The sequence below is a fragment of the Corylus avellana genome, chromosome 5 (assembly GCF_965113065.1).
Source record: "Corylus avellana chromosome 5, dhCorAvel1.hap1.2, whole genome shotgun sequence".
NCBI lineage: Eukaryota > Viridiplantae > Streptophyta > Magnoliopsida > Fagales > Betulaceae > Corylus > Corylus avellana.
Window position 1 is genome coordinate 6,388,514 of NC_142494.1, and position 24,833 is coordinate 6,413,346.

General features: G+C 36.4%; 2 protein-coding genes across 5 annotated transcripts; one reads left to right on the forward strand and one right to left on the reverse strand.

The window, feature by feature from the left end:
- Positions 1–1,303: 1,303 nt before the first annotated feature.
- LOC132180506 (protein STRUBBELIG-RECEPTOR FAMILY 3-like) lies at positions 1,304–10,665 on the reverse strand. 4 transcript variants are annotated; one of them, XM_059593366.2, is made up of 17 exons: positions 10,526–10,661; positions 9,869–10,060; positions 9,097–9,226; positions 8,934–9,005; positions 7,984–8,049; positions 7,783–7,854; positions 7,606–7,677; positions 7,441–7,512; positions 7,295–7,360; positions 7,102–7,167; positions 5,597–5,994; positions 5,040–5,482; positions 3,372–3,643; positions 2,615–2,753; positions 2,312–2,448; positions 2,073–2,229; positions 1,304–1,821 (listed from the first exon to the last, which is right to left on the reverse strand). In XM_059593366.2, the coding sequence occupies exons 2-17, from the start codon at positions 10,008–10,010 to the stop codon at positions 1,723–1,725; spliced, it is 2,403 nt and encodes an 800-aa protein (XP_059449349.2). In that variant the 5' UTR covers positions 10,011–10,060; positions 10,526–10,661; the 3' UTR covers positions 1,304–1,722. The 4 variants fall into 4 exon arrangements, with proteins under 4 accessions (XP_059449349.2, XP_088372414.1, XP_088372415.1 ...); XM_088516288.1 differs by lacking the exon at positions 10,526–10,661 and adding an exon at positions 10,289–10,480; XM_088516289.1 differs by lacking the exon at positions 2,073–2,229 and having other exon boundaries at positions 10,526–10,665.
- Positions 10,666–16,089: 5,424 nt separating this feature from the next.
- Positions 16,090–16,827, forward strand: LOC132181722 (uncharacterized protein At4g02000-like). Its single transcript, XM_059594962.2, has one exon. It carries the CDS (start codon positions 16,090–16,092, stop codon positions 16,825–16,827), a length of 738 nt encoding a protein of 245 aa, XP_059450945.2.
- Positions 16,828–24,833: the final 8,006 nt, after the last annotated feature.

Genomic DNA, 24,833 nt, shown 5'->3' on the forward strand with positions numbered 1-24,833 from the left:
TCGGATGGAGGCTGGCAGCGCATGGTGGTCGGAACAAGGCGATGATGGCATCGATGGACGGTTGAGAGGCTTGGGAAGGCCCTCGAGTGGCGCGTCGAAGCTAGGGAGGAACGGAGGTTGACAGATCGGGCTTAGAATATTCCGAAGCTAAGAACCACCGTAGGACCATGAACGGGGCGACTGCAGGGGGTGGAGAACAGCTAGAGGGAGCTGACCAGACGTGACAAAGTGGACTGAAGAAGAAGAAGGGGCGGCGGCGCCGTTGCTCAAGGAAAAAAAAAAAAAAAAAAGAGAATCAGCTACGGAGAGGGGAGGAAAAACGGTCGCACTAGGCGAAGGGAAAGGGGGGAGGAAGGTCTCTCCCTCCTCCCCCGGTGACATCCGCACAAAGGCGGTGGAAAGCCCTCATGGAGGAGGTGGAAAACTTCACTGAGGAGGTGGAGAGGGTCGCAGGAAAAGCTTCTCTCAAGAGAGAGAAGAGAGCTTCTTCTTTTTTTCTTTCCTTTCTTTTTTTTTTTTTGGTTTGCTTAATCGGGCATATGTTTTGGAACTGTTACACTTGTGGGCTACTAATGCGTCTCCTACCACGCAAGCCAAGATTGCAACACCAACATCATTCCAAAAGTTCTAACAATAAATTTAGGATTTCAAGTGTAGAAATTTGTGTTGGCTTGAAAAAAAACCAATGAAATTTGTCAGTTCAAATCCTTTTTGTTCATCTAGGCAAATGGCCCACATATGATATATTGCTCAAACCCTGGTGCATAAATCATAATCATTTGCATCAACCCAATTCGACAGGCCCACACAACCCGCAAAATTCACCACAAAATCGATCCATAAGTTCAAAACCAGTTCAAGACCTAGTTCGACAATGATTTGTGCTCCAAACCAGATAACCATGCTCTACCCCGCTATGCTGATACACTCCTAATTGAGCAGATGTAGGATGCTTAAACCTAGTCCACCGTGCGTCGTGAGGAATAACCCACAATGGAGATGAAACATAATGCTATAAAAGGAAAACTTTTAACCCTGAGTTTAAAACTCATACTTTGTGCTTTCAGAATCCTTTCAAACAATAGCCGACTTAAGCATCAAAATTATCCCCCGTTGGCATCTACCAGCGGACTCTAGTACTTGCATTCTTTTTTGCAGGTGTGAATTGATTTAGCATTTGCCACTAAGAAACTGTTCTAACACCATAAAACCTAAAATGCATGCAGTGTATGCCACGGTTCACCAGTTAATACCATCCAGATCTTAGCATATAGAAGTCCAGGTCTTGGTGAATTTCTAAATATGCTCATCTGTGACAAAAAGAATTGAACTCACATCAATCAGCAGAGTCCAGATCCAAACAGTCACAAGTCAAAAGAATACAACACGAAATTTTTTTCCACTATCAATAGTTATGAAACAATTGGTTAGCAATGTGCCGGGTGCAGACACCTTTGTGTAGTTTAATGGACAATAGAGTGATCACGAATAACGAACCATAAGAATTGGAGGAGACTGGTCACAACCAAAAATTCCTGAAGCTGATGGGAAGACCCTCTTTGGTAAGAGTTTTTGGATGTGAATGTTGGGGGTGTTCGTAGGGGCATTCATCAGCAGCTTGTTCATAATAGATTTATCTTCTTCGGTTGTTATCTAGCAGATTAATTTTTCGAACCTTCATCATTCATAAGCCAAAATCACCGACGCATTTCCTAATCTCGGTCAGTCTTCATGTGATCCACTGCCATTGGCCTCCCTCCTTATCATGTCCATTAAGTCCTGGACAACTTCAGACATTGATGGCCTGAATTCTGGCTCAGACTGCAAATTATGCTTGATGTTAGGAAATCAATTGGATTGGAGAGCATATCAATTTTACTAAGTGTGAAAATTTGTCGCATATAATAGAAGTTTAACACTACAAGCTTATTCTATTTGAGCCTTTGAAGCATTCTATCTTCACCTGACTGTACCTACAAATTATGCTCAGGACCATTGGTACCCCACTAGTAGACTATTCTATAACAGGTCTTGATCAACATCTTATAAAAGTTAACATCGACTGTGCTCACCATAACACACCGAGCAATAACGTCTGCAAAGTGTGATACAGATTTGGTTGGGTATTTTCCATTGAGAGCAGGATCAACCATCCTTGACAATGCATCAATGTCATGAAGTTGGGTGGTTGCCCATCTCACTAGATATTGCTCCCCACGAGTCCGTGTCCTGTCCAAAAAGTTCAGGTGCCGACGTAATTTACCGCAAAAAAGAAAGGTATCTTAAATACAATTTGGTTTTGCATATATACCTGTCATAGGACATTCGACCTGTTAAAAGTTCTAACATAACCACTCCAAAGCTGTAAACATCACTCTTTTGAGTATAAATTCCCGACTCAAATTCTGGAGCTCCATAACCATAAGTAGATAACAGACTTCCTGACAGCTGAAAGTAATGTAATTTTAGACAGTGCGGCAATGACGATAATAATCCAGTAATTGTCCCAAAATCAAATCAGAAAAGTTCCCAACAATACTTGAAACTAATGTTGGTTACTGTCCAATATATATTCGTAGAAGCAACAAACCTCATACATTAGCAAATGACTTACCTGACTTACAGAGCCTGATGCTATCAATGGAGCCAGACCACAATCAGAGACACGGACCAAAAGATCTTCGTCAAGGAGAAGATTGGAAGACTTAAAATTCCTGTGTATGACTGGCGGCTGACAGAACTCATGCAAATACCTTCTCAAACAAAATGACAAAATCAGTATTAGAACTGGTGCATGCTTCTTTTAAAATATTTGTGCCAGAATAGAGATAGGATAACGCTCCCCCTCACCTCCTCTTATTCATTTCTATGCAGAATATAAATCAGTGAGCAATCTGAGAACAGCACTAACAAAGTTCCCTTTTCTGTCAGATGTAAGACCAATATATCGCATCGCACTTAATCCTACCTCTTCGACAAGAGGTGAACTGAATTTCTTACAGCTTATAATAAAGTGATTGGGTCGCCCACCTCAAATGGGCTTTTGTCCTTGATGATTCCTCATATTCATTTATCATATTATATTTTCTATTTACCAAAATATTTTTGTTCAACCTTCTAGAAAAAATAGCTATATTTTTTAACTAATATAGAGTGGTTAAGGTTAATTTCTTAACCCATCTCCCAGTTGATAGTATCATGTTTCAACATGTATGGAAGGCACTACCTGGATCCAATCTTGAAGATGGACAAATTCCTAAATTCTGGTAGGCATTACCACAATTTTAAGATGTATGATGTAAACCCATTAATAAGCTGCAAAGTTAACAAGTTGGACCATAAATTTCCATCTGAATGGTTGCTTGACTTACTCTAAGGCCCTTGCAGCTCCAAGCGCCATCCGAATGCGGGTATTCCATGAAAGATTCCTTTTAGGTTCATCATCTGAGTGCAGTGCATCCTGCAGCGTACCATTACTGCAATACTCATAGATCAGAAGCCTTTGACCATGCTCCGCACAGTAACCAATAAGCTCAACAATATTGGCATGTCGGATTCCATCGATGTTGTTTACCAGTTCAAGAAACTCGTCATCTTTCTGCTGACTGGAAGCTCTCTTGTCTAGTTTCTTGACTGCAAGTAGCTATAACAGCATCCAAAAAGATCAAACGTCAATATCTAGAGCCATTTTATGCATAAAGCAACTGCAATAATGAGAGAAAGAGAGAGAGAGAGATCGCTTATGCATAACTTAAGTTCATTTACAATTTCATTGTTAATCTATTCATCAAAAAAAAAATTTTTTAAAAAAAAAGAAGTTTCATAGAACCATGAAATGTTATATCACCACTTATCCAAAAATTTTAAGCTGATAAAAAAAGATAAATTTAATCATTTAATCAACACTTTAACACTCCCCCTCACGAGTGAGCTCAAACTCTATTTTAATTGGTTAGACCTAACACGTAGAATATTTAATTTAAATAGGAGGTAAATTGACGAAATCAGGATTCGAACTCATGACCTTTGCCTCTAGTACCATATTAAATTACCACTTGTCTTAAAAACATTACTATTTGTCCCAAAAGTGTAAACTAATAGAAAGAGGTAAATTTAATCATTTAATCAATATTTTAACAGAAACAACATAATTCACGTAATAACACTCTTTGAAGAGGATGACAAATTAGGCATCATGCATGGTAAGGAATTTTTTTTTTTATTATTATTATTATTTTTTATTTTGTGACAACAAACATTGCAAACCTAATCATAAAAGGACTCGACAATTTTTCATCACCTTTGCCCTATTTTGGTAGATGTTTTTTTTACACTTCTTTTTTTTTTGGATAAGTAATCAAAATATCATTAAAAGCGAAAAGCGCTATACAGGGAGTATACAAGAGAAATATCTAGCTATGAGGATTGTTTTACACAAATTTGAAAAGATGCAAGCAACTTTGTTGCTCAAAGAACGCGAATATTACTCAGAGTGAGATCCTTTTTTTTATAAGAAAAGGAATGTATCCTGAGATATGACCAGTAAAAGCATCAAAGTTACCAAGAAACGCACAACCCCAACATCACTATGCAACTACAATGATAGAGGCAACTAAAAATTTATTTTCCAATCGAGTTTCTCACTTTTTATACTGTACGTAACCTCAACAAGTACAGAAATCATCAAAGGGAAACTGATGAGATAGTTGAGTGAATCAAATGATTTTCTCACTCTTTAAGGGAAATCTTATTTGAGATGATGACCAAACAAGATAAGTAACACATCTAAATGCACCCATGCATGTCTCCTATATTTTTGCCATTCTGATACAAGCTCAGTCATATCTTTCATTAATTATTTGATTGGTAGTAAGATTAATTGAAGGCTAAAAACATAAAATTCTATATTCAGCCTAGTAAACTTATGGAAGGAAAAGTGCATACAAGAAGAATGCCAAAAACAATAAAATAGTTGAGAGAAACAGAAACAAAGATGATGCACTTGGCACAACAATACTTCAAGGTAATGAGAATAGTACCTTCCCATCAGGAAGTTGTGCCCTATAAACATTCCCCAACATGCCTCCTCCTATAAGGTTTTCTGGAGAGAAGCTGTTTGTATATTGCTGAAGGGATGCAATGGTGAAAGACTTTGCATAAGTTGGGGGGAATGGATTTCTGGTGGAAGGCTTCACTGTAGTTACTTCAGCAGGTAATTTTAGCTCTACAATGACCTTCTCATCGAGAGGGAGAGGGGGAGGGGGAGGGGGAGGCGGAGGGGGAGGGGGAGGGGGAGGTGGAGGAAGCATTGAATATGTATCAAATTTACTCATATCTATCTCATGATCCTCCCTCTTTGGTATTGTGCCCATTTTCTGCACATCTCTCTTTTTCTCATCCTGTGGTTTTGGACGTGCTCCTACTATTCTAGTCGTCTGTGTCTGATGATCCTCCTTTGGCCTAACAATTGCCCCCTTTGGTACTGCTCAAAGATCCTCAAGTCATTGATAAAAAGATTGAAATAAAATAAAAATTATTGTAAGACATCATATGACTTTTAGTGAATTGATTTACAAACTAATAATAATATTTTTACCTTTCTCCTTGTTTGGTTGAAATAAGGATCCATTGTCCCCAGGATTCTGTCTGTCGCCTTCATATGCACCTATTTGATGCCGCTTGGAAAATCTGTCATCCAGTTCCCTTCGTCTGCTAAACTTTGGAATCAGGAGTAGAACTCCCAGTACCAGAACAATAACTAAAAAAAAACCTGCAACTGATATTCCAACCACCTGTTTAGTGGTTAAAGATTTTTTTGATTTTCCAGAGTTTGATTCCTCTATTGGAGATGGACCATCAGCCTGTTTTCCAGGTGTATTTTGAGTGTCTGGTGTCTTAAAAAATGGTGGTGCTGGACCTGCTGGTGGTGGTTTTAATGGAGATGTAGGAGGAGGAAGTGGAGCACTGGTAGCATTGAATGGGTTTCCATCTTTTCTGCACAGCAAATTATCAATATTAGGAAACATATGTGCAAATTGACAAGTATAAACTACTTGAAATGCCTTTCCTTTGTTTAGTAAGTACTTAAAATGTCTTTCCTCTTTTGTTGAAAACAAAATATTGCAGAATTCAATCAACAATGAAGCCAGATATGATAAACTGCTAACAAATATAATGCTCCAATGAAGGTAGCTATTTAATCTTTACGCTCTTGATTGTCCTGAATGCTGCTCAGAAATCTGAAAAGGAGATATGAAGGCATTGCTGACTTGCTGCATGGAAACCCATGCAAAATGCAAATTAGCAAGCCACTAGGAAATGAAATTTTGTGTTATTATCATCGACTCTCATCCCTAGAAAAAAAAATCCTCCAATCTACTGGCAGGTACTGTGATCTATGATATCTACAGCAGGTATAGTTTTGAGTGGCATGAAAGAAATTACTTCAGCTTTCATTTTGAGATGTCAAAAACTAGTAGTATCTTTACAAAATAATGCTGACCCAATGTATTCATCACCTCAATGACTTAACATGTATATATATATATTTTTTAATGTTATTCGACATTTACAGGCCTGATTGTTTAAAGGAAGCTCACACTAGTTGGTTTCTTTGCCAGTGGCCGCACAATTCAGAAAAAACATGGCCTCATTTGCCAACGCTCTTTTAGGGTGCTTTTTGCTTTTTTAGCAAACAAGCAAGAACATTAATAAACAACTCAATGCATAAACACTCACAAAACAACTTTCACCTTTATGTCACATCACAACCAAAAAGCAAAAAACATACTCTAAAAATCATTACCAAACGAGCCCAATGTCCTACACTTTTTTATTTTTCTTTTTCACTATCCTCACATATTCCCAGGTGGTTGAGTCTTAAGGGACTTTGTCTATAAACATAAGATAAAATCTTAAAAGAGTTCCCGAAAATTCCTAAATTGGTGGAATGAGAAACATTCTTTGAAATAAATCTTCTTTCCAGCACAGGTCATATTTGATACCATAACCTCTATGAGTTCATCATTTCAAATTTAAATTGAGAAAAGTAATCTCTTTCAAATGGAAACAAACCAAATCATTCAGGGTTCAGCCTCTTACAGAAAGTTTGGAATGCTTAGCAACTTGTCAGGTATTGGTCCAGAGAACTGATTATTCTCTATATTCCTGTTAAACAAGATGGGAAATAGACACAAGGGAGAAAAAAAAAATGAAAATTCCACACGGTTCTCAGATTATAAAACAGGAGAAATAAGTGTTCTTCTGAAAATTAAAACAAAGTTGAGAACAGTACAAATCTCTCAGAGGCAGATCTTGTAAAACATCCAGGGTCCCAGACAGCTGATTGTTCTGCAAGCGTCTGACAACTATGAAGTTAGCATTCAATGCAGAGATAAAGTAAGCAAATGAATAACGTCATTACGAAGACAAAATACTCACAGGGTGGTCAGAGAAGACAAATTTTCTACAGAAGGAGGTAGTTTCCCACTAAAATTGTTACTGGACAAATCTCTGCACAAAGGTAAGTGGCTGTCAAAATGAGATACGTGGCCATAAAAGTTAATCTGGACATGAAGGTTTGCAAAATACAAAATGAGATCCTACAGATTGATCAACCCTGTCAGGGATTGAAAAGCATCCGGTATTTCTCCAGATAAATGATTGTCATTGACAGACCTGAAAGGCAATAACAAATAGACGTCACAGGATAGTTACATGAAAATTGGGATGGCTCAGAGGAGGAACCAGTCAAACATAAAATTTGAGAAGGGAAAAGCTTACATGGCTGTCAGTTGAGTCAAAGTGGATAAAGACATCGGGATACTTCCAGTGAACTGGTTAGCTGAAAGGAAACTACCAAAGGTAAAGACTATTATATCCTTTGCACAAAATGACAGAACAGGTATATACACTCATGTTTCACAGGCAAATATTATATAGGCAGAGTATAATCCTGTAATCCTGATAAAGAGTAATACATACATGTTTTGCATGGTAGCTGGCAAGTTGGATGGAATACTCCCTCCAATGTGGTTGTTGCTTAGATCTCTGCCAAATAAAAGAATTGGACCAACATTAATGATATTACCCCCACAAATGCAAGAAAAAGATGACCACCTAATGTCTATAACATCCCATCTAATATGAATATGAAGAATGGATTCTTTCCTTCCCTATTTATATCTAATATTCTGCGCATATGGTGTTAGAATATTAAATAATGAGTAAATTCATCATTTTCCTATCAACTTAAACTTTAGAGATGAGTGGTTATATAACATGATATCAAAGCTCGAATATTGGCTCCACAATTTAAGCTTCTTTTCTATTAAATATTCCATATGTTAGGTCTTACCTATTGAGGAGAGATTGAGTGTAAACGTGAGAAAGAGCATTAGATTAAATTTACTATTTCATACTGGCTTAAGCTTTCGGAATAGGTGGTGATTTGACATATGGAACGAATCAACAAGTTTGTTGATTGCAAATGATGGAAAATTCAAAATTAGGCATCAGGATGTTCCAACAGTTCAATGAAGAATAGGAAATAAGAAAACATGACATCCCAACACAGCAATTATAGATGATATGTTACAAGTTAATTATCTTTGGCAATATGTCTAAACTATCTATTTATGTCAAACTATTTAGAGACTTCAAAGATTGAAGTCACTTTTTCACCTCCCAAAATGCCCTATGTATTCAACCCAAAACCCTTCATGTAGACTCCTTATCGTCTCTTGTTGTCGGCAAGCTCCCAACCACAAGCATAATGTGGCCACTCTGCTTGTTATCACCTAACACGGCAAGGGACTCTAATGATGATGAAGAAGAAATGAAGTCTAGCACGCATCCACAAGTATAAGACATCATTAACAGAACATGTATGCATGCCTGGACACACACACACACACAGGGAGAGTACCACTTACATTGCTTCTATGGAAGTAAACATGCGCAAGTTATCACCTAGTTCTCCTCCCAAATTAGCGGCATTAAGAACACTGTAAACCCACATATCCACATGAGAGCTGACATTTAACCACGTTTTCAAAACCAATAGATGTACATAGTCAGGAAAAGGGGTTACCGTACATTCTTATTATAACTGTATCTTTACACACCACACCTTGCCATGCTTCACCACACGGGTCTCCTCCAGCAGCAACCCAACCAGGAAGAACAGGGTTGCCCAGTGCAGCATATAGGTTATTGATTGCAGCAACTGGTTCAACAGAATAAACACATAATAATGTTTGTTCACATTGACAGACAATTATAAACACAAAACACAGAGCGGCAGACAAGTTTTCTTCATCATCCTTTTTTTTTTATTATTTCTTTTTTGGGTCCAGAAGCTGGGCTCCCCCCCCCCCCCCCCCCAAACGTCCCAACACTAATGGGGGCGGGATTTGACCTTACGACATTAAGAAACTACACCAGCAGCTGAAAACTTCGACTGCCAAACACTTGAGCATTACTATTGTTGAAAAGAAACAATATAAAGAAAAATTTCCTACTGAAAGGTTTTCCAGATAGGTAGATCATCTCCAGAAAACAGAAAGAAAAACGATATAAATTAAAGGATTTTGTTTGGTTGTCATTAAAGTATGGCAAAGAAGTAGAATATAGACCATCAATGGTTGCCACCCCAGAAAACGAAAGCCTCGACTCAGGTGAACTAAACAGGGCTATTTGCCAAACTCTCGGTGAACTTATACAATCAAAGAACTTAAAAGTCAGCATAAACATAATATTTGTTGACTTTGGTTTCTATTTAATTTCCCACATTTTCTCAGCAACCAAACAGACTAAAGAATCATAATGCTGAAGCATACCCATAAAACACAATCTAAACACCCCTTACCATCACTTGGATTAGTCGCTGCAAGCGAAACCCGCGCGGCACAGATCAACAAGAACCACAACAAAAACTGTGCATAGATCTTCAAATTCTTGGACTTCATAGCAGATCTCTTCCCACCCATTGATCCCACACTGAACCTCATTCCTCAATTCACTCGTTTCCCACAAAACCAATCACAAAACATCCCCCAATCTGCAAACCAAAACAACAAGCAAAATCAAACTCCACAGTCACTGATCTTATCAGAGCCAAGCAACCCAGAACACCCACAACCCAAATTGCAAAAACCAAAAACAAACAAAACCCATAATTCTTCACAAACACAAGAACACACACACACACACAGAGAAACAACACCCACCTACAAACATAAATTCACGTACACACAGGACCCAAAAAAAAAAAACTAGCCAAACTTACAAAGAAGCAGGAATTTTAGCAAATGCTGAAGAAAACGAAGTAAATGAAGCAGTTGACAAGGACAAAAGTGGAACAAAACACACAAACAAAAAAGAGTGTGAAGGATTTTTAATGTCACTTGGGGGAAGACTTCGCAGCTAAGATTCAGTGAATATGATAACAAAGTGGGCTACGTAAGCAAACATTACGTTACCAATCAGAAAACATGAAAATTGTATTAATCCGGAGAACCCTAACCTTTGAAAAGAGCTGGAAAAAAGAAGGGAAAAGGAGACGTAGAAAGGTACAGTGAGAGGTTTCTGTGAAACTCTGAGAAGCTCTCTCTCTTTTTTCTTTTTCTTTTTTCTCTTTGTTTCTTTGCTCTTTATTTTCTCTTTCTACTCAACTAAGTAAGGAACAGTGTATGTGTAATGTGTGCGTCTAAGTCTTACATATCCTCCTTCACGTCCTGTCAGAAAGTTGAAATGCCAGTGACGTCCTCTGTTTAGGCGCGTGTAACAAATATAATTGTGTCTTATCCTTCTATTTTCAGCCATCTTTTCTCCTAGGTCTTATCTTTAACTTTAATTATTGGAGAAATGCCTAGGTTTGGGATTATGCCTTTATTTATTAAACTGAAATAATTGATATCAATAATTTATTTATATATTTTTTTTATTTTATAAATTTAATAAATCAATCATTAGATATATTGAATTGTGATATATCAGTTTGCAACTAAATTTTAGGACAAGTCTTGAAAAACCTAACATTTCCGATATGTAATTTTTTTTTTTTTTTTTTGTAAAACTTGTGTTATGTACAAGGTTTGTTTGTGTGAATAGTTTTTTAATTTTTTTAGAGCGATTGTGTGTGAATAGTATTACTCTTTTGTTTTGTAATTCTTAAATATATGTATCTTGGTTACTATCAAATTTAATCATTAGTATACATTTATTATAAAAAATATGGAAAATAATTGAGTATGTCTTTAACATTTATCTATAATCAATCCATTTATACTTAGAATTACTCCATTTATTTTTTTTATTAACAAGTTATTTCTTTATTGATATAATAATAAATTTGGGCAAAATACTCTATACAATGCAAAAAACATAATTTGAAATCTTCACAATCTAATTAATATTATCTATGATACACACAATAACCTCTTAAGTTATTACAAGAAAATATCTATGAAATGTCACCCGTCCTAATCAGTTTTAGATTTACAACAAATTCCGACAAATTAACTGTGAGGTCAATGATTTTCTAATTTTTTTTATTTTCACTACTAATGATTTTCTAATTTTTTTTGTGTCCTTAAAAAATGATATTTGAGTGGAAAGTGTGGTCCACGCGCATCTAATGCGACTGGTAATGTTATTAAATTCATAAAATATTTTCAATTTATTGTATACCAACTGTAACTTCGTCAATAATAGCCGCCAGTTTTTTCTATGGGCTTCACGTGGTCAGTCGAATTGTCGTTAGCGTATGGGCTTTTTGTCTGAGCCTATTGAATTGCAAAAATAAATTATTTATTTTGTTTACTTATTTTATTTTATTTTTTATTAAGCTCTAGGATTCATCACTGTACTTTTCTCATCTTATCATGTTATATTCCTTTAATTATTACTCAATTTTAAATAAAAAAATATTGAGATATCTTTTGTCTATAAAGGCAATGGATAAATTGTAGGAAAATGACATTTTCATTCTTTTAACAGGATTTGTATTCTTTTATCTTTTCCCATTAAATAAAAACGCATGCTATTAATTAATTGTTATTTGTGAGATGAATAGATGCAATATAGCACATGCAATAAATAGTAATCATGTGTATACAATTTGTACTTTTGTCTATAAATTATGTAGTTTTCTTTTAAAAAGGAAATTGCAAGCTATGTAATTTTTGTAATTATAAAGTTCCTAAACATACCAAGAAATAGTAAGGGTTTCGAGGTGAAGTGGGAACAGCCTCCGTTTGGGCGTTTTAAGGTGAATTGAGACGTGGCTATTGACAAGAACCTATAGTGTATGGGTTTTGGGATTATCACAAGGGATTACCATGACCATGTATGTGCTGTGAAGAGCATGAGGGTTAATGGTATTCAAGAGCCAGCAGTGGGGGAAGCTATGGCAGCGTTGGTGGCAGTGGAGTTTAGCAAGGAAAGAGATATCCATGATATTATTCTTGAATGTGATTCCATGCAGGTGGTTCAGACTTTGAAGGAACATGATTTCAGTTCGAGACCTTCTGGGCACATTATAGACGTGCTCGAACTCTACTTTGAACACGAAGGAGTTTGATGGTGCAACATTTCAGGAGGATGGCTAATCAAGCAGCTCAAAGCCCGACAAAGGCGGGACTTCAGTACTCTGCAGAGAAGATATGGGTTGATGAGCACCGAGATTGTATTTTTTCTATTGGGAATTTAGAGCTCCATGCTCTTACCATTTAGAACCTAGCGGGTTCTAGATATTTGTTTCAACTTAATGAAAGTAATGAAAGTCAAGATTTTCAAAAAAATACCAAGAAGGCCTATCATTCTCTCATTCAATACTTAGGGTATTGCGCCTTTTAAGAAAATGTCAATATTTTCTTAAAAAAATCAAATCGTACAACTTTCAACAAATATAGTATCATTAAATAATGCCGTCATATTTGCTTCATTTCTTATATATACCACATACCATAATTGAAGACTACATAGAATAATTTTTGACTCCTCAATCAAATTGCCATACATTTACCATTATAGGTCCTCCTTGTGAAAAGCTTTAATATGAGCTTTATTTTAAATGAATAGTTCAAATTCTGTTACGTTATCTTCCACGTAAAAAAAACAAAAACAAAAATTGCATTTTATTTCAGCCACCTCCTTGCCCACCTCCATCTTTCCCTCTATTTTTTCGTCACCTCCCTACCACTATCGGTCTCTTATCTTACCACATCTCTCGTCATTGTCTTGTCATGCATGGTGGCCAAAATGGGTGGTTCACCCACCCTAAAAGTAGTTCGGCCATCTTACATGACAAAACGACGACTGAGGAGGTGATAAGACAAGAGCTCAACGGTAACAGGAAGGTAACAAAGGAACAGAGGGAGATATAACAGTGGGCGAAAAGGCGACTAAAATGAGATGCATAATTTTTTTGGTATGATAAATAATGTAGCTAGCAAATTTTTTGTCGTTGATTTAAATAAACAACCATATTTTAAAGTTATTAGAACATTTACCATTTAAGTTATTGCTTCCATTTTGATTTTCTCTCATTTTACGTTTCATCACAACACTTTACAGCTAAATACCAAGTTTCATTCCTCCTAATCATTCAGCATGGTAGATTGCCATCATCTGTGTATTGGGAAATGTGTGCATATATAATATATATATATATTTTTTTTTTTTTGTAAGAGCATATATAATATATTTGAATCAAAAGCTAGTTTGTAAACAAGCAATCTACTCAATAATGTTTAGAATCTGTTTGTCATTGTGTTTTTGAAAGTTAAAAGTGTAATCTTCAACAAAATTATGAAAAAAGTTATTATTTGCGAGTACGTTTTTAAAAAATTGATGTTTGAAAACACATAAAAATGAGCGACTTCAAACTGCAAGCAAAAAATAAGCGTTTTTTTTTTTAAAAAAAAAAAATGTACAATTTTAAAGAATAAACTACGATTTCAAAAATAAAATTATAATTTTACTAGACGTTTAATCACATTTTCAAATTACACGTTTTGAAATTACAAATATAAATAGACCCTTAGTCATAGGTGACAAGATATCAAACATTAGGTACACTAAGATATATACTTTTTAAAAGGAAAAAAGAAATTTTTTTTAAAAAAAAAAAAAAGGAAAAAGGAAAAATAAGTAGAGTTTTATTTATAGGTGGGGAAGAATAAATAAGAATAAACCTTGCAAGGAAAAGTGTCCATTTAAAGGGAATTTGTCAATACGTGGAAGGAAAAATATCAGAGTTAGGAAAAGCGACTTTTGAAAAAGCCAATAAAAATTTCTTCCTCACTTTCAACGGACAAAAAGAAAGTCATATAAAATTAGAAAAAAATTGTCTTTAAAGGGCAGCGGTCTTTATCTCTTTTTATCGGTCTCATAGCTGTCATTCTCATCCATCACGGAATCTATCTGATGGTCACCGACCCTATCAAGTTATCAACCCCTACTTACCACTTTAATTACATACCGATACACATAATGATGGTATTTTTCTTTTTTCTTAAAATGGTTTAAATTGTATTTTTGTAGTGTAAATTTTAGGCTTCCATTAAAAAAAATAATAATAATAAATCAGGCTATAATTTCCTTTGAAATTATAATATCATGAACAAAAACAGTGTATTACTCCATTTAGACTTGCTTCAAAAATTGTTAGAGCGCTTCCGGCGCTAAATGATGGGTTGTCATATTTATTTTCTTTTTTACGGGCTTCACATGCTATGATTGGAGACTATTCAGTATTGTCTTTGAATCGCTAACTATTATATCTTTTTAAAAACGACGTAAAATGACTTAAGTCGTTTTAGCTAAGAAATGACAACAGTTGGCGTTCGACTTCAGTTGACGTTAAAATGACGTGAAATTAAATTCTCAACCCCCGAGTATCATGGCCAAACAAAAGCGACGTCACTAAAACGATGAGAAGTAGTTTTCGTCCTTTCGTTTACAATTCGAGTCGATTAAAAAACAACAATTTTTTTTGTTTGGGAGTGAGCATGTGTACAATTTCTATAGCATCGCCCTTGTTTTAACATGCAAATTTGCTTATGAGGCAATGTAAAATCATATAAAAAATATATATCAAGAAAAATATTTTAACAAAAGAAAATATATATATATTTTCTTAAAAAAAAAATTAAGCTTAAACTCAAACTGAATATCAAATTATAAGTGGAAATTCATTAGTTTGAGAGGGTATTTCTGGCAATGAAAGAAGACATGGACAACAACCTCCTAAACTAAGTTTAATAATCATCTTAGGTTGTCACTCTCATGAAAAACTTCGGACTAATATGACCTAACGGAAAATCAAACTGCTTTTCTCCCAATGCTCCTTCCTGCTTAAGGGATATGGTGGTGGGGTCCCACGCCACCTTGGATGCTTTCGTTGGCCGTGACGCAGAAGCAGCTAAGTTGCTTTGTACAGCAAAAGAAGAGAAATGTTAAAGATTCAACTATTTGGCTTAACTTCGGTATAACTTTGCCCCTTTTTTTTTAATTTTTTAAAAAATAAATAAAAAAAATGTTTGAAGCAATAATATTCTATGTGATCATTTTTTTATTTAGTATTTTTTTTCTTTAAAATAGTATTTTTCTTCATAATAATGACCATTTTTTTAAGAAAAATATCATTTTTTAAAAATACCAAATAAAAGAATGGCCACATAAAATATTATTACTTTAGACATTTTTTTATTTTTTATTTTATTTTTTAAAAAGTTAAAAAAGAAGGGTAAAGTTGTGCCCGAGTTGGGCCAAATTGTTGGGGTTGTATCATACCTCGAAAATGAAACTGAGGAAGACCCAATAAGAAAGTGCGACATACTAACGTAGCTTTGTCAAATAAAGTGTTATTGAAACTCTTTTCCTTATATGATTAGACAAATTCCGCTTTATCCATTAGAGTAATCGGCAACTGAAATCATGGTACTTGTTTTCTCCCGTTTGAGCAGCTTGGGACTTGATTGAGTAGCTTGGGACTTGTTTTCTCTCTAGAATCCTAGAAGAGAAGGAAAGTATTCCATGACTTGAGTCATTTGGAAGTAACAGCGTGTTTTTGCAGAATCAGTGATGGACGATCTCTCGAAAATGTGGATGAATCTCTCTTTGACTGAGGAAGAGAGTCTTGATTTGGATACGCTGGACGAAGAATTGTTTGATGGACTCGAGCGGGGAAAATTTTGTGTGTTGGGGAAACTGGTCACGGATCAGATGATTAGTAAGGAGACCATTAAAATGACCCTACATTGTTGGTGGAAACCATTGGGATCACTTTCATTCCAAGTTTTGGGAGAGAATTTGTTTTTGGTGGAATTCACTAATGTGGGGGACAAGAAAAGGATCTTGGAAGGTAGACCTTGGGTTTTTGAAGGAAGTCTTTTTCTCCTTGAGGATTTTGACAGGCTGAGTTCACCATCGGAATATACTTTCGAGAAAGCTGCGTTTTGGGTGCGAATGCTTAATCTTCCGTTGGCTTGCATGAACCAGACTACTGGACGACGAATTGGATCCACGGTCGGTGAAGTGGAGATGGTCGATACGAGAGCAGATGGTATTGGATGGGGAGAATTCCTTCGTGTCAGAATTTTACTTGATTTGGCGAAACCTCTGGCACGAGGGAGAATGCTGAAGGTGAAAGGAAAATCAAAATGGATTGCGTTTCAATATGAACGCCTTCCAAAATTTTGTTTCTATTGCGGAGTTCTTAGCCATGATAAAACAAGGTGCCTTTTCAAGAGCAAGATGCGTTTCCAGGAGAATTCCCCGGAGTATGGAATGTGGCTGAGGGCATCATCGCCGACACGATGACCAGAGAGGGGAGGTCAAACAGGGTGGACGGGGTAGGCAAATTATGAACGTCCAGCAACAGGAGGAGGTCGGAATAATGTCGCCGGTGACGATGAGCTGGAGAAGGAGACGTGTGGCGATTCCTTTGGATCATGTCCAAACCCTAAACGGCCTAATGCTCAAATAGAAAGAAACGAGAATTATGGCATGATGCATGGGGGTCAACGTGGGAGTCATAAAGGGAGAGATTTTTTTCCTAAGCAAAGCAAGGGTGGACTTTATGATAGGAGCGATGTGCAGACTGGAGAGCATGAAAGAAGGAGAGAGGGTTCGCAACAAATTAATGCGGCCAAATCTACTTCAAAAGGAAAGGTAGCTGTGGGCAGTTTTAATGGGGAGCGTGAGGTGGCAGTGGAGCTTTCAAGGGTTCGAAAAAAAGGAAGGGAACGACTGATAATGAAGGACAAGCTAGTCTTTTTTCCTAGTCCTATTCCACGTGCAGAACCTGGCCAATGGAATAAGAAGGAAATCTGGGGAGTGGTTCAAAGCCTTGGTTTGAATTTAGTGGACAGAAATTGGCTTCAATGACTGATAATCTTAACGGTTCGGGGAAGGCGGAGGCTGCGGAGCAGTTTCGCCGACCGCAATGATGATTATTAGTTGGAACTGTCGGGGACTTGGAAACCTCCGGACAATTTGTGACCTTTGCCTGATAGTGAAGGAGAAGCGCCCATTGATGGTTTTCTTTATAGAGACCAAAATGCGAAAAGAAAAAAATGGAGTTGGTGAGATATAAATTGGATTTTCCCAGTATGTTTGTGGTTGATAGTGTGGGGAAAAGTGGGGATATGGCCTTGCTTTGGAGTGAAGAGATTGTGGTGGATATTCAGAACTTTAGCCAAAGACACATCAATGGCGTCATCCAAACTACATATTTAGATGTTCCTTGGAAATTTACGGGTTTCTATGGACATCCGGATGTAGCTAAACGTCATGAGGCCAGGGAATTATTTAAGGTGTTGGGCAACCTATCTCCGATCCCATGGCTTTGTATAAGAGATTTCAATGAAATTGTCTCTTTATCAGAAAAATGGGGCAGCAGTGGGAGGTCTAGTAGCCAAATGAGAAAATTCCAATCAATTTTGAATGAATGTGACTTATCTGACCTTGGATATCACGACCCTAAATATACATGGAATAATGGTTTGGAGGGGCAAAATTATACGAAGGAGAGATTAGATAGAGGGGTAGCAAATTCGACTTGGTGCAATTTATTCCCAGTAGCCAAGGTATTGGTGGATTCTACGGTTAATTCGGACCATGCAGTGTTAATTCTCTCTTTAATTGGTCAGAAATATGGACACACGGGAGGCAGGAAATTCCGGTATAAAGCGTTGTGGGCTCTTGACAGGGGGTATATTGATTTTATCGAGCAAACATGGAATACGCCTTTGAGTCGGTGCACTAGTTGGGAGAGGATTAATATTAAATTGTCACGATGTAAGCGCAAATCCTAGAGATGGTAGCAAGCAGGTCGTGGAACTCTACAGACTTCTATTCAGCAACTTTCCAAAAAATTAAATGAGTTGCATGGAGAGGAGGAAGTGGCAGCAGATGGGGAAGCTAAAAAAGTGCAGCAGCAGCTGAACAATTTGTTGGCCCAAGAAGATTTAAGGTGGAGACAACGTGCTAAGGCCGAGTGACTGAGGAATGGAGACCGGAATACCAAGTTCTACCATGCTTGTGCAAACCACCGAAAAAAATCCAACCAGATTTTTTCAATTAAAGATGAGCAAGGTGTTTTATAGGAGTCTCCAAAGGAGGTTGGGTAGGGCTTTGTTGACTATTTTTTCAGGTCTGTTTTCAGTTGGTCTTGCAAGAGATTTGGAGCCATGTTTGCAGCAATTTGAAGGACGAGTTTCGCTCTCTATGAATGAAGAGTTGCTGAAGTCGTTTCTTAGAGGTGAGGTTGAACAAGTATCACATCTTATTTATTTCAACTCCATAATTAAAAGTCTTAGGTGTCCTTTACCATCATCCCATGTGACAAGTGCTTTTTTTTTTTCTTTTTTTTTTGGGAAACTTCACTTTGGCCCCCTGAACTTTTAGCTGATTTTACAAACCCCCCTTGAACTTTCAAATCTCTCACTTTAGACCCATGAACTTTGATTTGCTCTCACTTTGGACCAATCTGTTAGTTGTTAACGTTAAACTTAAACGGTTTGACTTTTTATACCCATTATACCCCCACGTTAAAACTACACAATTTTGGGCCCCAAAACTACAACACCTACCCAGCCCAAAATGACATCGTTTTGGGCATTAAAATTATTAATTTTTTTTTTAAAGGAAAAATATTAAAAAAAAAAAAAAATCGGGGTGGTTGGAGCCACCCCCATGGTCGATCTAAGGGTGGTCAAACCACCCCCGTGGCCAAGGAGGTGGTCCTGCCACCCCCAAAAGGCCAAAAAAAAAGAAAAGAAAAGGGAATGGCTTTGGGGCTTTTGGGGGTGGCCGAAACCACCCTCAAGCCCTTGAGGGTGGTTTCGGCCACCCCCAAAAGCCCAAAGCCATCCCAAAACCCATTTTGTTTTTTTTTGTTTTTGTTTTTTTTTTTTTGGCCTTTTGGGGGTGGCCGAACCACCCCCAAACCAGCCAGCCACCCTATTGGCCAAAAATGGGGTGGTTCGGCCTCCCCATTTTGGCCAAGGGGTGTTTTTTTTTTTTTTTTTTTTTGCGTTTTTTTAAAAAAGAAAAGAACAGAAAAAAAAAATACAATTTTAATGCCCAAAACGAGGGTAGGGCAAAAACTCGCCCAACCCACCCAACCTGCCCCAACTCGCGCCCGAACCGCCCCGCCTCGACTGGGTTTTATGTGTATTTTTGCGGGTTCGAGTAAAATTTCTCCAACCCATGCGGGGCGGGTGGGGTTGCAGGTTTAGACATTTTTTTCATGCGGGTACCCGCCCCGCCCCGATTCTATTCACCCATGAACCTAACCCTAAAAACCCAAAATATCTCACACCCACTCCCTATTTTCTCTCATCTCACACCTCCAAATCCAGCAAGGGAATTTTCTCCTTCTTTCCCTCTGATTTTCTTCTTCTTCTTCCTCTCCTTCTTTCCCCCCTCCACGCAGCTTCCATCACCTAGCTCCCACCCATGCTCTCTCTGCCGACATCCAGAGAGCTCGAAGACAGAAAGACAAGGAGATTGAGAAGGAGTCGAGAGAGAGTTGGGCTGAGAGTGAAATGGAGGGATAATTGTGAGAAAGAGAGAAAGAAATTTACAGTGAGAGAGAGAGAAAGATGGAATTATGGACCATGGTTCTTTCCCTCTGATTATTAGGTTCTCATGAATCATGAGGTAAGCTGTGATTTGTGATTGATTAGTTAAATTTTTTCTCATTTCCATCTGATTTTCTTCTCTTCTTTCTCCTTCTTTCCCTCTGATTTCTTCTCTTCTTCTCCTTCTTTCCCTCTATCTGTTTGCTTGTTGAGAAAATCCTTGGAACAGAAAATTTTGATGCTTTGGATTCTTACTCGACCCACCCCGCAAAACCAGCAAAACCCGTGGCTATTCATCCCGCCCCGCAATTCCCAAACCCGAGCGGGTACTGTAATTTTTTGCGGGTGACGGGTCGGAATTTCCCAAACCCGTAGGGTGCAGGGTGGGTGGAAAAAAAGCCAATACCCGCCCCACCCCACCCCGACTCGTGCCCACCCCTACCCAAAACGACACCGTCTTAGGCTGGGGTGTTTTTTTTTTTTTTTTTTTTCAAGTTTTTTAATATTTTTAATATTTTGCCTTTTTTTTTTTTAAGAATAAAATATATAATTTTAATGCCCAAAACAGTGTCATTTTGGGCTGTGGTAGGTGTTGTAGTTTTGAGCATTTTTGAAATTTTAAGTGGACTGGGTGGGTGTATAATGAGCATAAAAAGCTAAACTATTTGAATTTAACATTGACAACTAACAGGGGTCCAAAGTGAAAGATTTGAAAGTTCAGGGAAGATTTGTAAAATTGGCTGGAAGTTCAGAGAGCCAAAATGAAGTTTTTCTCTCTTTTTTTTTTTTTTTTTTTTTTTTTTTTTTTTTTTTAATACGTGTTTTTACATAGTTGAAAAAACTTTCTCCAGCTTAATTTTAAAAAAATATGCCACATGGCTATGACGAAAAAAAATCTAGCTGTTTAACAAAGCCGGTTTCAACAGAAGGAGTAAAATTGTAATTTTATTTTTTTATTGGGCAATTTTGTCATTCCCATTGTTGAAAGCAGCTGTTTTTCGATTTATTTGAAACATCCAAATTCTTAACAAAGCTTTAATTACTCGTTGGCTCTTTTAGCCAAGGAAAGAATCTAGGATTCTCTACCCTAGAAAATGGATAGGATTGCTTAGACGTCACGTCAAATATAAAGAATCCATAGTGGTTATCCAATTAGAATGGAGCCATAAATGTGTTTGACAAAGGGTTTAAAAAAAAGAAGTGGATCAGAATTTAGTATACTTGATTGATGGCAGAAAAAAAAAAATTGTATAAAAAAATGAAAAATTATGATTTTAATATATTTAGTACTTATATATTTTTTAATATGTTTCATTATGATGGCCAAAGTTAGAACTTATCAATTTATTTTTTAGGGTAAACATATCATAAGTCTTTGATTTAATCCATTAAAATTAAAAATTTCTTAGGTTTTTTTTCTTCGACAATTTACTCCTTGAGTCAATCGAAATGCCAATAAACTTCATACCGTCAAATTTTTTTTAACAGCAGTTAGAAACCTTATTAAAATATCAATTTTTAAAAATTTAAATCTAAAAATAAACAAAATTAAAGGGGTAGCCAAACCCTCTGAGGGTGGCCGCAAGCCACCCTAGGGTAGTCCTATAGGGGTTGGGGGGTGGCTAGGGGTGATAGTCGCTGCCACCCCTTCAATTTTTTTTTTTTTTTTTTTTTTTAGATTTACATTTTAAAATTAAATTAATAAAAAATTAATATTTTAATAAGGTGTCTAACTGCTGTTAAAAAAATTTGACGGTAGAGAGTTTATTGGCATTTCGATTGACACTGGAAGTAAATTGTCAAAAAAAAAAAAAAACTTAAGGAATTTTTAATTTTGATGGACAAGAACTTATGATATATTTTTCCTATTTTTTAATATATATTTTTTTAGGATCCCTTTAGAGACAGTATTTTTAGAGAGAGAATATAAGGCAAGTTCAGATTTTAGAGCAAAGGAAGAGGCATATGAAATGAAAGGTTGTTTGGTATTTAATAATGCAGACCCGGTTCCTACGGCCACATGTATCTGGTTGGTGTGCTGTGAAAATCATAGGCTTATATTATGGACACCATCCTTTTTGTCTCCAACCATAAATCCTCATGGTTTTGAACCAAATGCCGGGAACGCAGTGTTCCATTGACTAATATTGGTTTTTTTTTTTTTTTTTTTTTTTTTAAGCACTGACTTATATTGGTTGGTAGGGCAGACGAAGAGCTCATGGTATTTTTCATTCATATCAAACCTAACAAACTCTTTACTAGTCCTTGTCATATTTTTCAACTCCCATTACTTTCAAAATAAACTCATCAGACGGGTGTCTCAAGACCTAGACTTGTTGAAATTGAGACATGTGTCTTTTGTGTCGTGTTATGGGATGGTTTTCCGCTCGCAAATTGAAACAAAACACCGATTAGCGTAGAGGTAAAAGTCTAGGACTGACAAAACGGGTTAACGTATCGGGTTTGTGTCAACCAGGTTAACCCGTTTATTTCAACTCAAACACGACACGTTTATTAAACGGTTCATAAAACCCATTTATGACCACAAACCCGTTTAACCTAAACTCTAACCCTAAAACTATGTGTTGTGTTTGTGTCGAGTTTGCGGGTTGCGAGTTAAATAGTCAACCATAAATTAAGTTAATTTTTTTTTAAAAAAAAATAATAAAATAAAAAATTGAAAAATAAATAAATTGTATAAACGTGTCAACCTGCGAACCCGTTTAACCTAAACTCTAACCCTAAAACTAGTATTTGAGTCGAATTCACAGGTTAAATTGCCAAGCTGCCATTCTAGGGGTCTAAGCAGGCTCTTCGGACTGCCAATACAATTGACTGGTTGATTCTTGGTCTTTCCAAGAGAGTACCACATCGTGTAAAAGGAAGGAAATTGCAAGAAGCTTTTGTTTGAGGTTTCCCTCAACAAAGGTTTGAAAATGAGAAAGTGATATTCATATATAGCGGCTGATGGCTGGTCTTGGTGGACTCATACTAGATTATTGTGCTTCTCTTTTACCAAAAACAATTTATATATGTGTATCTTTAAAGAAACATGAACTGTATTATTAAGTCTGATCTTGTTAAAGTTGTTTCCTATGATGTTAAATGTAGTATAGTCCCAATCAAATCAACATAATGCATCATTATTGGCACATCAGATTCTTCCTCTTTTTTGGGGTGGCGTGGGGGAGTTGATTATGACATATCAAACTCATCTAATTGATGTGTTACAAAAAAAAAAAAAAAAAAAAAAAAAAAAAAAAAAAAACTCATCTGATTGATGCATATGTTGCCAATTCTAATTGCTGGCCCAGGTTTTTGAATGGTCCAATCGGACTGCGGGTGCCTACAAAACAAAGAGAACCACTAGATTAGCGGTAGTCAAAAAGGCCGATGTAAAAGACTCTGATGCTTAAGTCAATATATATATATATATATTTTTTATTATTTTTTTTTTGTTTAGGGCCGAATGAAGAGAGTATTTTTATTGTTTTTAACTTTTCATGTAATTTTGTTGGTTTTTCTTTTGTATCTTTCCCTCGGTTTCTTTGTGTTTGCCCTAGTTTTAGGGCTTTAGATGCCCTTATTACCATTTATGCTGCTCTCTCGATTTGGTTGCAAATCGTTTTGTGGTGTTATTTGGACTCCGTGCTGGTATCTCTTTCTGTTGGCTTTGATTTGACTTTCACCAATGTTTCCTATGTTGTTGTTGGCTTTGTTTCAACCTTCATCAATGTGTTCTATGTTGTTGTAATTCTCCTTCGAATGTGCTCTTGCAGTCTTCTTGGATGTGCTATCTCTTGTGCACCTTGTCAAACCACTTTAATTGATGGTCATGTTTTTCGATCTTCGTGCTACGAATCAATAGAGACACGTTATTTATTTGATGCATTTCCTTTTAATTTTTGTTTATCTACATTGATATGAACGTTTTGAGGCTTATTGTTGGGTTGTACAACCTTTTATTGTTCTTTGTTGTAGTTTCTTCTTGGATGTACTTATAAAAAAAAAAGTAAAAAAAAAAAAAAAAGAGAAAAAAAAGAAAAAAGAGAGAGAGAGAGAGAGAGTTGGTTCTGATGAATACCATACCTCTTTTTCTTATATACCACATTTTTGTCTCCTTCTAAGATGAGCCTTACACTTTTATGGGCCCTTTTTATGAAGTTGGCCTCTTTGGAGATTAGGCTTTAGGTTTTAGGCTCCATAGGCATATTTATATTCAAAATTCAAACTTGAAATGTCCTTCTAGGCCCAAAAGGAGTGAACGTTGAAAAAATATTTGTCATCCCTACTTGCAGCCCATAGGAACCAAGCACTGCAGCACATGGCACCAAAATAAGTTACCTATATAAATTAAAAAAGTTTTATTATTATTATTTTTTATTTTTTAATTTTAAATAAAAAATAAAAAGTAAAAAACCAACAAAATTTCTCTTCAAACAAGATTGAAAAAAGTTATTTAAACCCAACCGATCTCGAATTGGTAGCTTTTCTGGCTCGAAGAATTTGGCAATGCATAAACCAGTCATTTTTGGAGAAAACTTCACACCTCCTCATCAATTAGTCAATATTGCTTAGGACTCTTTGGCGGATTTCTACAAAGTAATTGAAGTCTCCAATAATAGTCATGTGAATTTTGATCATATAGAGAGAGTGCGATGGAATGAACCTTCTGAAGTGGTTAAAATAAATTGAGATGCAGCTCTTGATGATTAAAATAAAAAAATGGGGTTGAAAGTG